The sequence below is a fragment of the Mobula hypostoma genome, chromosome 5 (genome assembly GCF_963921235.1).
Source record: "Mobula hypostoma chromosome 5, sMobHyp1.1, whole genome shotgun sequence".
Taxonomy (NCBI): domain Eukaryota; kingdom Metazoa; phylum Chordata; class Chondrichthyes; order Myliobatiformes; family Myliobatidae; genus Mobula; species Mobula hypostoma.
Genome location: NC_086101.1, coordinates 164,821,477 through 164,834,057, shown reverse-complemented (window position 1 = coordinate 164,834,057; position 12,581 = coordinate 164,821,477). Strand labels below are relative to the sequence as shown.

Below are 12,581 nucleotides of genomic sequence, written 5' to 3'. Positions count from 1 at the left end.
TCACCAACCTTTCAAAACACTTCATCACTGTGGATAAGTGCTACTGGACCACAGTCATTGAGGCAGGTCATCACACACTTCTTAAACACCGGTATAACTGAAACCTGCTCGAGACAGGTAGGTACCTCAGACAGTTGAAGCGAGAGGTTAAAGATCTCGGTGAGCACTCCAGCCAGTTGATCAGCACAGTCTTTAGTACTTGGTCAGATATCCCACCTGGGCCAGATGCTTACCGTGGGTTCATCCTCCTGAAGGCTGCTCTCTCGCACATTGGCCTGAGAGACTGAAATCTTAGGATTATCGAGGGATGTGGGAGTTTGTGATGGTTTCCCTGTGCTTTGAATATCAAAGTGAGTATTGAAGGCATTAAGCTGATCTGGAAGCGAGGCCCTGCTGTCACCTACTCGCTTGATTCCTGGTGTCAATGGGAGATCTTGTATCATTTCAAGGAAATTTTGGAAACTCTCTTGAATGTTGACAATGCTTCAGTGTCTGAGTCAGTGAGGACTTGGAGCTCAGCCTCTGAATACACATTGTAGATTTGAGTACTGACCTTGGTTTAGAGGTTAAGGTTAAGTAAGCTGAACAGTTTCTCATTAGTCTTATAGATTGATTCCATTTCAGTCACTACTCTTTTACAGGTAAACTGTAGTATAAGGAACAATAGATTTAAGAACTGGGGCAGTAACATAATCTTGCACAAGACTACACTGAGATTGATTCTGTTACAGACCCTTTAGTTAGGTTTGTGTGCCAATGTGACCAGTGGTTAAAGAGCTGCACCCTGAATCACAGTGTGAATTCTGTCCATAGAGAGCAAGGGACCCCCACCATTAACCGCGGGGTCCAAGAGCCACTGTGGACTCGACCTTCAATGGGAGACAACTCCGGGAGAAGTGCAAGGAGCAACAACGATCAATATACATAACCATTTTTCAAATTCACCAGCACCTTTGGGTGTATCAATTGAGAAGAACTGTTGAAAACTCTCCTTAAATCTGACTGTTTTCCCTCAGGAATTTACCTTTTACTTGTACTTTACCGATACCCATTCAGAGTTACGATAACTTTAACCCCCTCTCGGTCCTCTGCTGGGCGGGAAGACTATTTCCAAGGCAGCGACTGCGTCATATGATCCAGGAACACGTGATCTTTCACCCTGCTCTAGGGTTTCCGGTTTTTTTTTGAGAGGGGCTGGCAGATTAAGGAAAGAAGAAGAAAATTCTAAGTAAATCTTAAAAAAGCTTCAAGTTAAATATTTGCTGCCGGACTCATAGCGAAGTGCCAACGACGCGGAAGGGTCGGACCAGCTGAATTATGGCCAGTAACAACGTGTCATATAACGATCAGGGGGACCGGGGCCTGGGAGGGGAATCGACCGAATTGGGCCAAGAAGCAACGGCAATGACTTCAGGAACAGTGACCGGCGCAGCGTTTCGGCTCTTCAGCGCAGACTACAAGAAGTAAGTCAGTCAGTTTGACCTTCTTCTTTATGGCATTCAAAAACCTGATTGACTGTCGTTTTATTATAGAAGGCGCATAGATTTCTTGGAAAACTTTGTGATAATTAGTTTAAACGCTTGTGTTGTCAGTTGATTGTAACGCAGGATTTTAGAGAAATGAGTAACGTGTCCAGTGCATTTCAAATTATGATTTCAGACAAGCGCATTAACAATATGCTATTGTGAAATACAACAAAATCAACGTGGAGATTCTGATCCCTTGCAATATGTTACAAGTTTTCAGTCTTGCCATTTACATTCTTTGCCACAGGATGTATAATCAATATAATATCTTCGGATACATCTTTGGTAAGTCTTTTGGGAAAAACAATCATTTATTTCAGATAATAAACTCCAGAGATAATGGAATCCCTGAGCAACACACAAAATGCAGGACTAACTCAGCAGATCGGGCAGTATTTATAGAGAGGAATAAACTGTCAACGTTTCGACCTGAGACCCTTCATCAGGACTGGAAAGAAAGAGGAAGAAGCCAGAATAAGAGGGTTGGGGGAGGGGGGAGGAGTACCAGCTGGCAGGTGATAGGTGAAAGTAGGTGAGGGGAAGGTGGATGGGTGGAGAAACACGTCATTCTCTATAACTTTTTGCCATCTACAATGGGATCCAACTACTAACCACATCTTTCCCTCCCCCACCCCCTCTCTGCTTTCCATAGGGATTGCTCTCTACATGACTACCTTCTCTACTTAATGGATTTGAAGTACATTTATTGTCAAAGTGTGCATGCAGCAAACAGCTCTGAGATTCGCCTTCCCCACGGACAGCCACAAAACAAAGAACCATGGAACCCATTCAAAGGAATAAAATCAAACCCCCCCCCCGCAAAAAAATCAAATTGTGCAAATGGCAACAAAAATCCTGAGCGAGGAGCACAGAATATAAAACACAAAAATCAAAAGGCGTAATTCTGTCCAGCTCAGTGTTTCTAATCTGCAGGCTGCTCTGATTCAAAATCGCCCGAACTAGCATCTCTCCCCTCTGATCTCCTTGGCATATATCATTGCTAGTGGGACAAGTGGAACACCTACCCTTACACCGCTTTCCTCTCCAGAATTTAGGCCCCCAAATAGTCCTTCCAGGTGAGACACTTCACCTGTGAGTCTGTTGGGGGTTATCTACTGTATGTACCTGGTGCTTCTGATATGGCCTCCTCTACGTCAGTGAGATATGATGTAGTTTGGGAGACTGCTTCATCACTTTCTCTCCACTTACCACAACAGATGGGATTTCCCAGTGGCCACCTATTTCAGCTTGACTTCCTATTCCCATTCCGACATGTCCATGGCCTTTACTGCCATGAATAGGCCATGCTCAGGTTGGAGGAGCAACACTTAATATTCTGTCTGGGTAGCCTCCAACCGGATGGCACAAACATCGGTTTCTCTAGCTTATGTGAAATTATTCTGTCTCCTGCTTCTCTCTCTCAATTCCCCATTCTAGTTCCTCTCGCACTTTTTGTTCTCCTCACCTCTCCATCACCTCTCTCTGGTGCCCCCACCACCTTCCCTTTTTCCATGGTCCACTATCCTGTTCTTTCAGCTTGCTGCTGCTTTAATCCATTATCTCATTCACCTATCAGCCCCCCCCCCAGCTTCTTACTTTGTTCTCACCTCCCTCGCTTGGTTTCTCCTATCACCTTGCACTGCTCCCCTTCCCCCACCCGCTTATTCTGGCTTCATCCCTCTTCCTTCCCAGCTCTGATGAAACATTAACTGTTTATTCCCTGCCATGTATGCTGCCTGAGCTGCTGAGTTCCTCCAGCACTTTGTGCGCATTGCTTTTGATTTGCTTTAGGACCGTATCGTAATAATGAGGAGTGAAAAGTTTCATCCTTTTATTCTAATAGTGTACAATATATTTGTGGTAGAACAAAGGACCCTACAGAAATCCTGGCAATTCTGGACAATGTTTCTCACCCTCTGCATGCCACCTTGGCTGAACAGAGGAGCACTTTTAGTAATAGACTAAGACAACCGCTCTGCTCCAAAGAGCACTATTTGAGGTCATTCTTACCCTCAGCCATTAGGTTCTATAATGAGTCAACCTATAGCTGGGAAGGTGATGATCCCTCCTGTTAGACTGAGGTAACTTATTTCTTTTTCTTTCTTTCTTCTTTTCTAATATTTGTATTTCTGTGCACTGGTAATGCTACTGTGACATTGTATTTTCCTTTGGGATCTATCTATCTTCCAAAATAAGCAAGTTATGCTAAATTAAATATAAATTTGGGGAAAAAAAGGTTTTAGTTGCTTGCATTGATTACAAATGCAGCAGTATTGAAATCCTTATCTGTTAGGCACCTTGTAAATCTTGGACACTTAAAATGGGCATTCCCAACCTGTGGTCATGGACCCATTGTTTAATGGTAAGGCTCAATGGCATAAAGAGGGTTTGGAACCTCCGCCCTGATGGAAAATGATGGAGCATTTAGAGGCAGATAATAAATGCTTGCTTAACACGTACATAAATTTTTGAATATTGCCGAAACATCTAAAGATTATTTTGCATAGACAACAATATTTTAAACAACATTCAAAGTATCTAATCGCTATACAGGACCTAAAGGCAAAATGAACAAAGTTGTGTCAAAGCATTGTGTTCTGGTCAATCTAAACTTTTTTTTGCATTAACTTTAAGCATATGTAAGACTGACATTCAAAGCCAACTGGACACAACTGGATCACCTGCAAAGGACTTGCTATATCAGAATCAGGTTTAATATCACTGGCATATGGTGAATTATTATAACTTTGCAGCAGCGGTACAATGCAATACAGGATACAGGTTTTCCCCGCCATCCGAAGGTAGAGCGTTCCTATGAAACGGTTTGTAAGCTGGAATGTCATAAAGTGAAGAAGCAATTACCATTTATTTATACGGGGAAAATTTGTGAGCGTTTGCAGACCCAAAAAATATCCTACCAAATCATGCCAAATAACACATAAAACCTAAAATAACAGTAACATATAGTAAAAGCAGGAATGATATGATAAATACACAGCCTATATAAAGTAGAAATTTTTTTCTGCAATCATTGCTGCAATGTCCACCGTAGCGAAAATTTCACGCAAGCGCTCTTGGCAGAAACACTCTCTCCAGTATCCTTTAAGCTATGAAGCTGCCAAATCATACTAAATAACACATAAAAATACACTGCCTATATAAAGTAGAAATAATGTATGTACAGTGTAGTATCACTTACCGGAATCAGGAAGACAGCGAGCACATTGATGATGGTGTGTTAGGCTGAGTCGTTGGAGGTTGGGGTGGTGGGACAGTGGGGTGTCATCTCATTGTCGTCTGTTTCCATCAGGGCAGGCAGGTCATCTTCTTCTATGTCTGCCTGCCTCGATGTCAAAGGTCGAGGTTCATTGTCTGCTGTGGCTGATGTGGAAGGCTTGAAAAATGACGGTCTGCTTGACTGCTTAGCCTCGGGCATTTTTCTATCATACAGTTCTTTGTAAGCACTCAAACCATCCTGCAGATATGCCCTAAACCTATGTAGCCTTTCAAAATTAAAGTCGTACTTTTCTGCAATCATTGTTGTCAGTTGCAGCGAAAATCTCACGCAGTTGCTTCACGTTCATTTCCTGGACGGCTTCACTTTCGGTCCGTTTGCTACTGCATTCGGTTTCGATTGTTATCCTTTCCTCTTCCAATTGCATCAGCTCTTCATCTATCAGTTCTTGGTCATGGGATGCCAAAACCTCTTCAACATCATCTTCATCAACTTCCACAAGCCAAACTCACTTTGTCCTTACTTCGTTCACCGCGATCGAAACACTTAATCGCGTCTAGTTTTACGCTAAGTGTAACACCCTTACGAGCTCTTTTAGGCTTTTCCAATACCTTAGAACTTGTCTTGCTAACGGATGCTCAAAATAAATCGACATAAAGCACAGATGCTCACAGGCATGTGTTTAAGCAATGCCGGCTGGAATGCAGTTCCAGGGGAGGAGCTTGGCTGCTCGGGGCTTGGTGAAATCCCTTCCCTTCAGATTCTTTCTCCCCTCCTCCCACCTTTTAAATCTACTCCTTAGCTTTTTTCTTCAGACCTGCAGAAGGGTTTCGGCTGGAAACGTCGACAGTACTTTTTTCCATAGATGCTGCCTGGCCTGCAGGCTTCCTCTAACGTTTATTGCTTTTATGGTGGCAGTGATTGTGGTTTCACTCTTGCGGATTGAAGTTAGAGTAAAGCAAGAACAGAGAGCCAAAATGGTTTTCATTACTTCCTGAATTATTCCCACAATGTTCAACTATTTTTGCCAATCAACTGGACTGATAGTGTTCATTTCCCAATCACACTTTATTTATTTTTGTACAAGGAGAACAGTCCAGGCTCGTCACTGAAATGCTTGAAAACTTGCATTCAGAATCGTCACTTTTATACAGTTATTGACCAATTGAAATCTTTCACACTTTCTAATTGCTTGTTTGCGTACATAGGATAAAATTCATCAATCACAAGACACTCTTACAAGCATTAATAACCAATAAAAGTCTGTAAGTTGCATTTAATCTGAAGAAAAGCAGCCAATTACACCTTAGTTTTCATAAAGAGTTGTCCAATAGTTAGTGTGTGCATCTCAATCCTTCTTTAGTATCTTTTATCTTCTGGTTGCAGGTGGTACTACCGAGGGTGGGTGACGACTTACTGGTGGTTCCCAACGCAAGAAATGCAATTAAATACATTAATAACACCTTAATAATTTCTCCTTTTGCTCCTCCCATTTCCTCCAAACTAAAGGTGTAGCTATGGGCACCCGTATGGGTCCTAGCTATGCCTGCCTTTTTGTTGGGTTTGTGGAACAATCTATGTTCCGTGCCTATTCTGGTATCTGTCCCCCACTTTTCCTTCGCTACATCGACGACTGCATTGGCGCTGCTTCCTGCACGCATGCAGAACTCGTTAACTTTATTAACTTTGCCTCCAACTTTCACCCTGCCCTCAAGTTTACCTGGTCCATTTCTGACACCTCCCTCCCCTTTCTAGATCTTTCTGTCTCTGTCTCTGGAGACAGCTTATCCACTGATGTCTACTATAAGCCTACTGACTCTCACAACTATCTGGACTATTCCTCTTCTCACCCTGTCTCTTGCAAAAACGCCATCCCCTTCTCGCAATTCCTCCGTCTCCGCCGCATCTGCTCTCAGGATGAGGCTTTTCATTCTAGGACGAGGGAGATGTCTTCATTTTTTAAAGAAAGGGGCTTCCCTTCCTCCACTATCAACTCTGCTCTTAAACGCATCTCCCCCATTTCACGTACATCTGCTCTCACTCCATCCTCCCACCACCCCACTAGGAATAGGGTTCCCCTGGTCCTCACCTACCACCCCACCAGCCTCCGGGTCCAACATATTATTCTCCGTAACTTCCGCCACCTCCAACGGGATCCCACCACTAAGCATATCTTTCCCTCTCCGCCTCTCTCTGCATTCCACAGGGATCGCTCCCTACACAACTCCCTTGTCCATTCGTCCCCCCCATCCCTCCCCACTGATCTCCCTCCTGGCACTTATCCGTGTAAGCGGAACAAGTGCTACACATGCCCTTACACTTCCTCCCTTACCACCATTCAGGGCCCCAAACAGTCCTTCCAGGTGAGGCATCACTTCACCTGTGAGTCGACTGGGGTGATATACTGCGTCCGGTGCTCCCGATGTGGCCTTTTATATATTGGTGAGACCCGACGCAGACTGGGAGACCGCTTTGCTGAACATCTACGCTCTGTCCGCCAGAGAAAGCAGGATCTCCCAGTGGCCACACATTTTAATTCCACATCCCATTCCCATTCTGACATGTCTATCCACGGCCTCCTCTACTGTAAAGATGAAGCCACACTCAGGTTGGAGGAACAACACCTTATATTCCGTCTGGGTAGCCTCCAACCTGATGGCATGAACATTGACTTCTCTAACTTCCGCTAGGCCCCACCTCCCCCTCGTACCCCATCTGTTACTCTTTTTAATGCACACATTCTTTCTCTCACTCTCCTTTTTCTCCCTCTGTCCCTCTGAATATACCTCTTGCCCATCCTCTGGGTCACCCCCCCCGTCTTTCTTCCCGGACCTCCTGTCCCATGATCCTCTCGTATCCCCTTCTGCCTATCACCTGTCCAGCTCTCGGCTCCATCCCTCCCCCTCCTGTCTTCTCCTATCATTTTGCATCTCCCCCTCCCCCTCCAGCTTTCAAATCCCTTACTCACTCTTCCTTCAGTTAGTCCTGACGAAGGGTCTCGGCCTGAAACGTCGACTGCGCCTCTTCCTATAGATGCTGCCTGGCCTGCTGCGTTCACCAGCAACTTTGATGTATGTTGCTTGAATTTCCAGCATCTGCAGAATTCCTGTTGTTTGCGTTTAAATTCACTACTGCGAAGCCTCTTCCGGTGATGCCTACACCGAAGAAGTTTAGATCCTCTCTTCGACGGGAGTTCAGTGAAACCATCTCTCACTGCTCCCCATCTGTGATTTCTTCGGCTCTTTAACTTTTCGACCAGACTTTGACTCAAACTCGCTATCACTGCCATGTATCCTTTCTTGGAACGTGCCTCCGTCGCCAACTTACTCCAGTTGGCTTTAGGATTCGTTTCCAAGCCTCTCAATTTGGACCTTCTGAGGATCCCAGGTACTCACATTTCATTGACTCTGCCTCTCGCCGCTTCTCCCGTCAAGCTCTGAAGGCGACGCTCTCCGCCATGAGGAGGTACTTGGTGTCCCTATCCCAGACCCTTCCACACCTTCGGGACACTTTCTTCGCCGTCTGTAATGGTCCTACCTGCTATTTCATCCTCCGTCGGATCCACGCCTGCAATTGCCGTTTCTTTGACTTTGTCATGTTAGGCAAAGATCGCAAGATCTTACATCTACGGACTGCAGAGCCTGCCGGCCCCGACGCTAGCAGGCATGAACTTTCAGTTGCGGCCCCTGCCGTTGGTCTCGGCGGCTCCAACACCTCAGGACATATTCAAAACCCGGACTCCAGCAACGACCATGGAGACATTCAAAGCGATCGCGCAACCACCAACTGCGACTCCAGCCTTGAACTCCAGGCCGGGTCTTTATGTGCTGCTGTTGTGACTCCCGTCTCCCCTTCCCCCACCACCACTCCGCAGCCCCGTCTTCCTCAGATCCCACCGTCAGCTCCTGGGCCCTCAGAGGCTCCATCTTCCTCTCACCCCAACCCTCCCCTCTCCATTGACACCCCCAGCCTCCCCCCTCCCGCCTCTGATCCCAGCTCTCATCCGTGCCGGGTCTTTACCATCCCCTCCGACCTTCAACTGTCGGAGGCAGAACGCTCTGTTCTCAGTAAGGGCCTCACGTTTGTCCCCCTTCGCCCACACCTCAGCGAGTTCTGTGTTCGCCATAATGCGGAACTTTTCTTCCGCCGTCTCCGTCTCCGAGCCTACTTCTTCGGCAAGGACTCTTCCACCCCCACCGATGACCCCTTCTCCCGTCTTCATCCCTCCTCTTCTTCATGGACACCCCGCTCTGGTCTTCTGCCTGCTCTGGATCTCTTTATCGCTAATTGCCGACGGGACATCAACCGTCTCGACTTCACCGCACCTTGTCCCCATTCCAACCTCACTCCTTCGGAACGCTCTGCTCTCCGCTCCCTCCGCACTAATCCTAACATTATTATTAAACCCGCTGATAAGGGGGGTGCTGTTGTAGTCTGGCGTACTGACCTCTACCTTGCCGAGGCACAGCGACAACTCGCGGATACCTCCTCTTATTTACCCCTCGATCGTGACCCCACTAAGGAGCACCAGGCCATTGTCTCCCACACTATCAACGACTTTATCCGCTCAGGGGATCTCCCATCCACTGCTACCAACCTTATAGTTCCCACACCCCGCACTTCCCGTTTCTACCTCCTACCCAAGATCCACAAACCTGCCTGTCCTGGCCGACCTATTGTCTCAGCTTGCTCCTGCCCCACCGAACTCGTTTCTGCATACCTCGACACTGTTTTATCACCCCTTGTTCAATCCCTTCCGACCTATGTTCGTGACACTTCTCACGCTCTTAAACTTTTCGATGATTTTAAGTTCCCTGGCCCCCACCGCTTTATTTTCACCTTGGATGTTCAGTCCCTATATACTTCCATCCCCCATCAGGAAGGTCTCAAAGCTCTACGCTTCTTTTTGGATTCCAGACCTAATCAGTTCCCCTCTACCACCACTCTGCTCCGTCTAGCAGAATTAGTCCTTACTCTTAATAATTTCTCCTTTTGCTCCTCCCATTTCCTCCAAACTAAAGGTGTAGCTATGGGCACCCGTATGGGTCCTAGCTATGCCTGCCTTTTTGTTGGGTTTGTGGAACAATCTATGTTCCGTGCCTATTCTGGTATCTGTCCCCCACTTTTCCTTCGCTACATCGACGACTGCATTGGCGCTGCTTCCTGCACGCATGCAGAACTCGTTGACTTTATTAACTTTGCCTCCAACTTTCACCCTGCCCTCAAGTTTACCTGGTCCATTTCTGACACCTCCCTCCCCTTTCTAGATCTTTCTGTCTCTGTCTCTGGAGACAGCTTATCCACTGATGTCTACTTAAGCCTACTGACTCTCACAACTATCTGGACTATTCCTCTTCTCACCCTGTCTCTTGCAAAAACGCCATCCCCTTCTCGCAATTCCTCCGTCTCCGCCGCATCTGCTCTCAGGATGAGGCTTTTCATTCTAGGACGAGGGAGATGTCTTCATTTTTTAAAGAAAGGGGCTTCCCTTCCTCCACTATCAACTCTGCTCTTAAACGCATCTCCCCCATTTCACGTACATCTGCTCTCACTCCATCCTCCCACCACCCCACTAGGAATAGGGTTCCCCTGGTCCTCACCTACCACCCCACCAGCCTCCGGATCCAACATATTATTCTCCGTAACTTCCGCCACCTCCAACGGGATCCCACCACTAAGCATATCTTTCCCTCTCCGCCTCTCTCTGCATTCCGCAGGGATCGCTCCCTACACAACTCCCTTGTCCATTCGTCCCCCCCATCCCTCCCCACTGATCTCCCTCCTGGCACTTATCCGTGTAAGCGGAACAAGTGCTACACATGCCCTTGCACTTCCTCCCTTACCACCATTCAGGGCCCCAAACAGTCCTTCCAGGTGAGGCATCACTTCACCTGTGAGTCGACTGGGGTGATATACTGCGTCCGGTGCTCCCGATGTGGCCTTTTATATATTGGTGAGACCTGACGCAGACTGGGAGACCGCTTTGCTGAACATCTACGCTCTGTCCGCCAGAGAAAGCAGGATCTCCCAGTGGCCACACATTTTAATTCCACATCCCATTCCCATTCTGACATGTCTATCCACGGCCTCCTCTACTGTAAAGATGAAGCCACACTCAGGTTGGAGGAACAACACCTTATATTCCGTCTGGGTAGCCTCCAACCTGATGGCATGAACATTGACTTCTCTAACTTCCGCTAGGCCCCACCTCCCCCTCATACCCCATCTGTTACTCTTTTTAATGCACACATTCTTTCTCTCACTCTCCTTTTTCTCCCTCTGTCCCTCTGAATATACCTCTTGCCCATCCTCTGGGTCACCCCCCCCCCCATCTTTCTTCCCGGACCTCCTGTCCCATGATCCTCTCGTATCCCCTTCTGCCTATCACCTGTCCAGCTCTCGGCTCCATCCCTCCCCCTCCTGTCTTCTCCTATCATTTTGCATCTCCCCCTCCCCCTCCAGCTTTCAAATCCCTTACTCACTCTTCCTTCAGTTAGTCCTGACGAAGGGTCTCGGCCTGAAACGTCGACTGCGCCTCTTCCTATAGATGCTGCCTGGCCTGCTGCGTTCACCAGCAACTTTGATGTATGTTGCTTGAATTTCCAGCATCTGCAGAATTCCTGTTGTTTGCATTAATAACACCTTCTGTTTTAAAAAAAGTTATGGTAAATGATCACTGCAAACAATGAAGAGGCAAGTAAAGACGAGGCTGACTTGAGGGTCGAGGCACGCGGGTGCGATACAAAGTCCAAGTGAGGCATCTCTGAGAAGAAGTGGTCAGAATAAGGTCAAGACACACTTGAGACGGAGTCAGGGTGTGCAAAGTGTAGAAAAAGTGGGGCAGAGGAGTTTCAGAGTCCGTCCACCTAAACTAAGAGCGAGGTCTGACTGATCTTAAGTGCTGGGCTGATTTGGAAAGGCTGAAACGTGGCGGCACGGTCCAGGCCCAAACTGTATTGATGCTACGGGGCTCGGGGTCTTAGAGCGAGGAACGACCCAGTGTTTGGATGATTTAAACAGTGGGCCAGATGGATTGAAAATGCAGGGTGTCAGGAACAGAGGAGAGGGTTAGGCCAGTTCTGCTTGCTGCTCCACAGCATTTGCTCTGTTGTTCGCTGCGCTGAGGCTGAGGCTCTGGGCCTGTTCTGTCTGCTCTGGGCTTCATGTCCATGGACTCACTTCCATTCTGAATGCTGTTTATTGTTTGTCTTGTCTCTCTGCACGTTGGGTGTTTGTTTTTTTTTAAATGGGTTCTTTTGGGTTTCTTGCATTGCAGCTGCCTGTAAGGAGACAAATCTCAAGGTTGTATAATGTATACAAACTTTGATAATGTCCTCTCAACATGTGAGGAGCAGTTAATGTCTCTGACCCTGTACTTGATGGAGTTAAGAAGAATGAGGGGGATTTCATTGAAACCTATCAAAAAGCCTAGATAGAGTGGATGTGAAGTGAATGTTTCCTGTAGGGGAGGAGTCCAGGATCTGAGGGCACAGCCTCAGAATACAAGGACATCTCTTTAGAAGAGATGAGGAGAAATTTCTTTAGTCAGAGGTTGGTGAATCCGTGGAAATCATTGCCACAGATAGCTGTGGTGGCCAGGTCATTGAGTATATTTAAAGCAGAGGTTGATAAGTTCTTGACATCCTTACTAATCAAAGGTTATGGGGGAAAGGCAGGAGACTAGTGTTGAAAAGTTTAATAAATCAGCCATAATGGAATGGCAGAGCAAACTCGATGGCCCGACTGGTTTATTTCTGCTCCTATGGATTACTGGCTTGCAATCACAGGGTTCTGCCTTGTCCTCAATTAGCAGTGATAGC

At 46.9% G+C, this 12,581-nt stretch overlaps 1 protein-coding gene across 2 annotated transcripts in view; it reads left to right on the top strand.

The window, feature by feature from the left end:
* Positions 1-1,175: 1,175 nt before the first annotated feature.
* Positions 1,176-12,581, top strand: part of ap3b1a (adaptor related protein complex 3 subunit beta 1a) — a 257,151-nt gene continuing 245,745 nt past the window's right edge. For both annotated transcript variants that reach the window (XM_063049310.1, XM_063049311.1), the window contains exon 1: positions 1,176-1,463. In XM_063049310.1, coding sequence (XP_062905380.1) covers positions 1,318-1,463 — 146 coding nt within the window. In that variant the 5' untranslated portion in view covers positions 1,176-1,317. The remainder of the gene's footprint in view (positions 1,464-12,581) is intronic.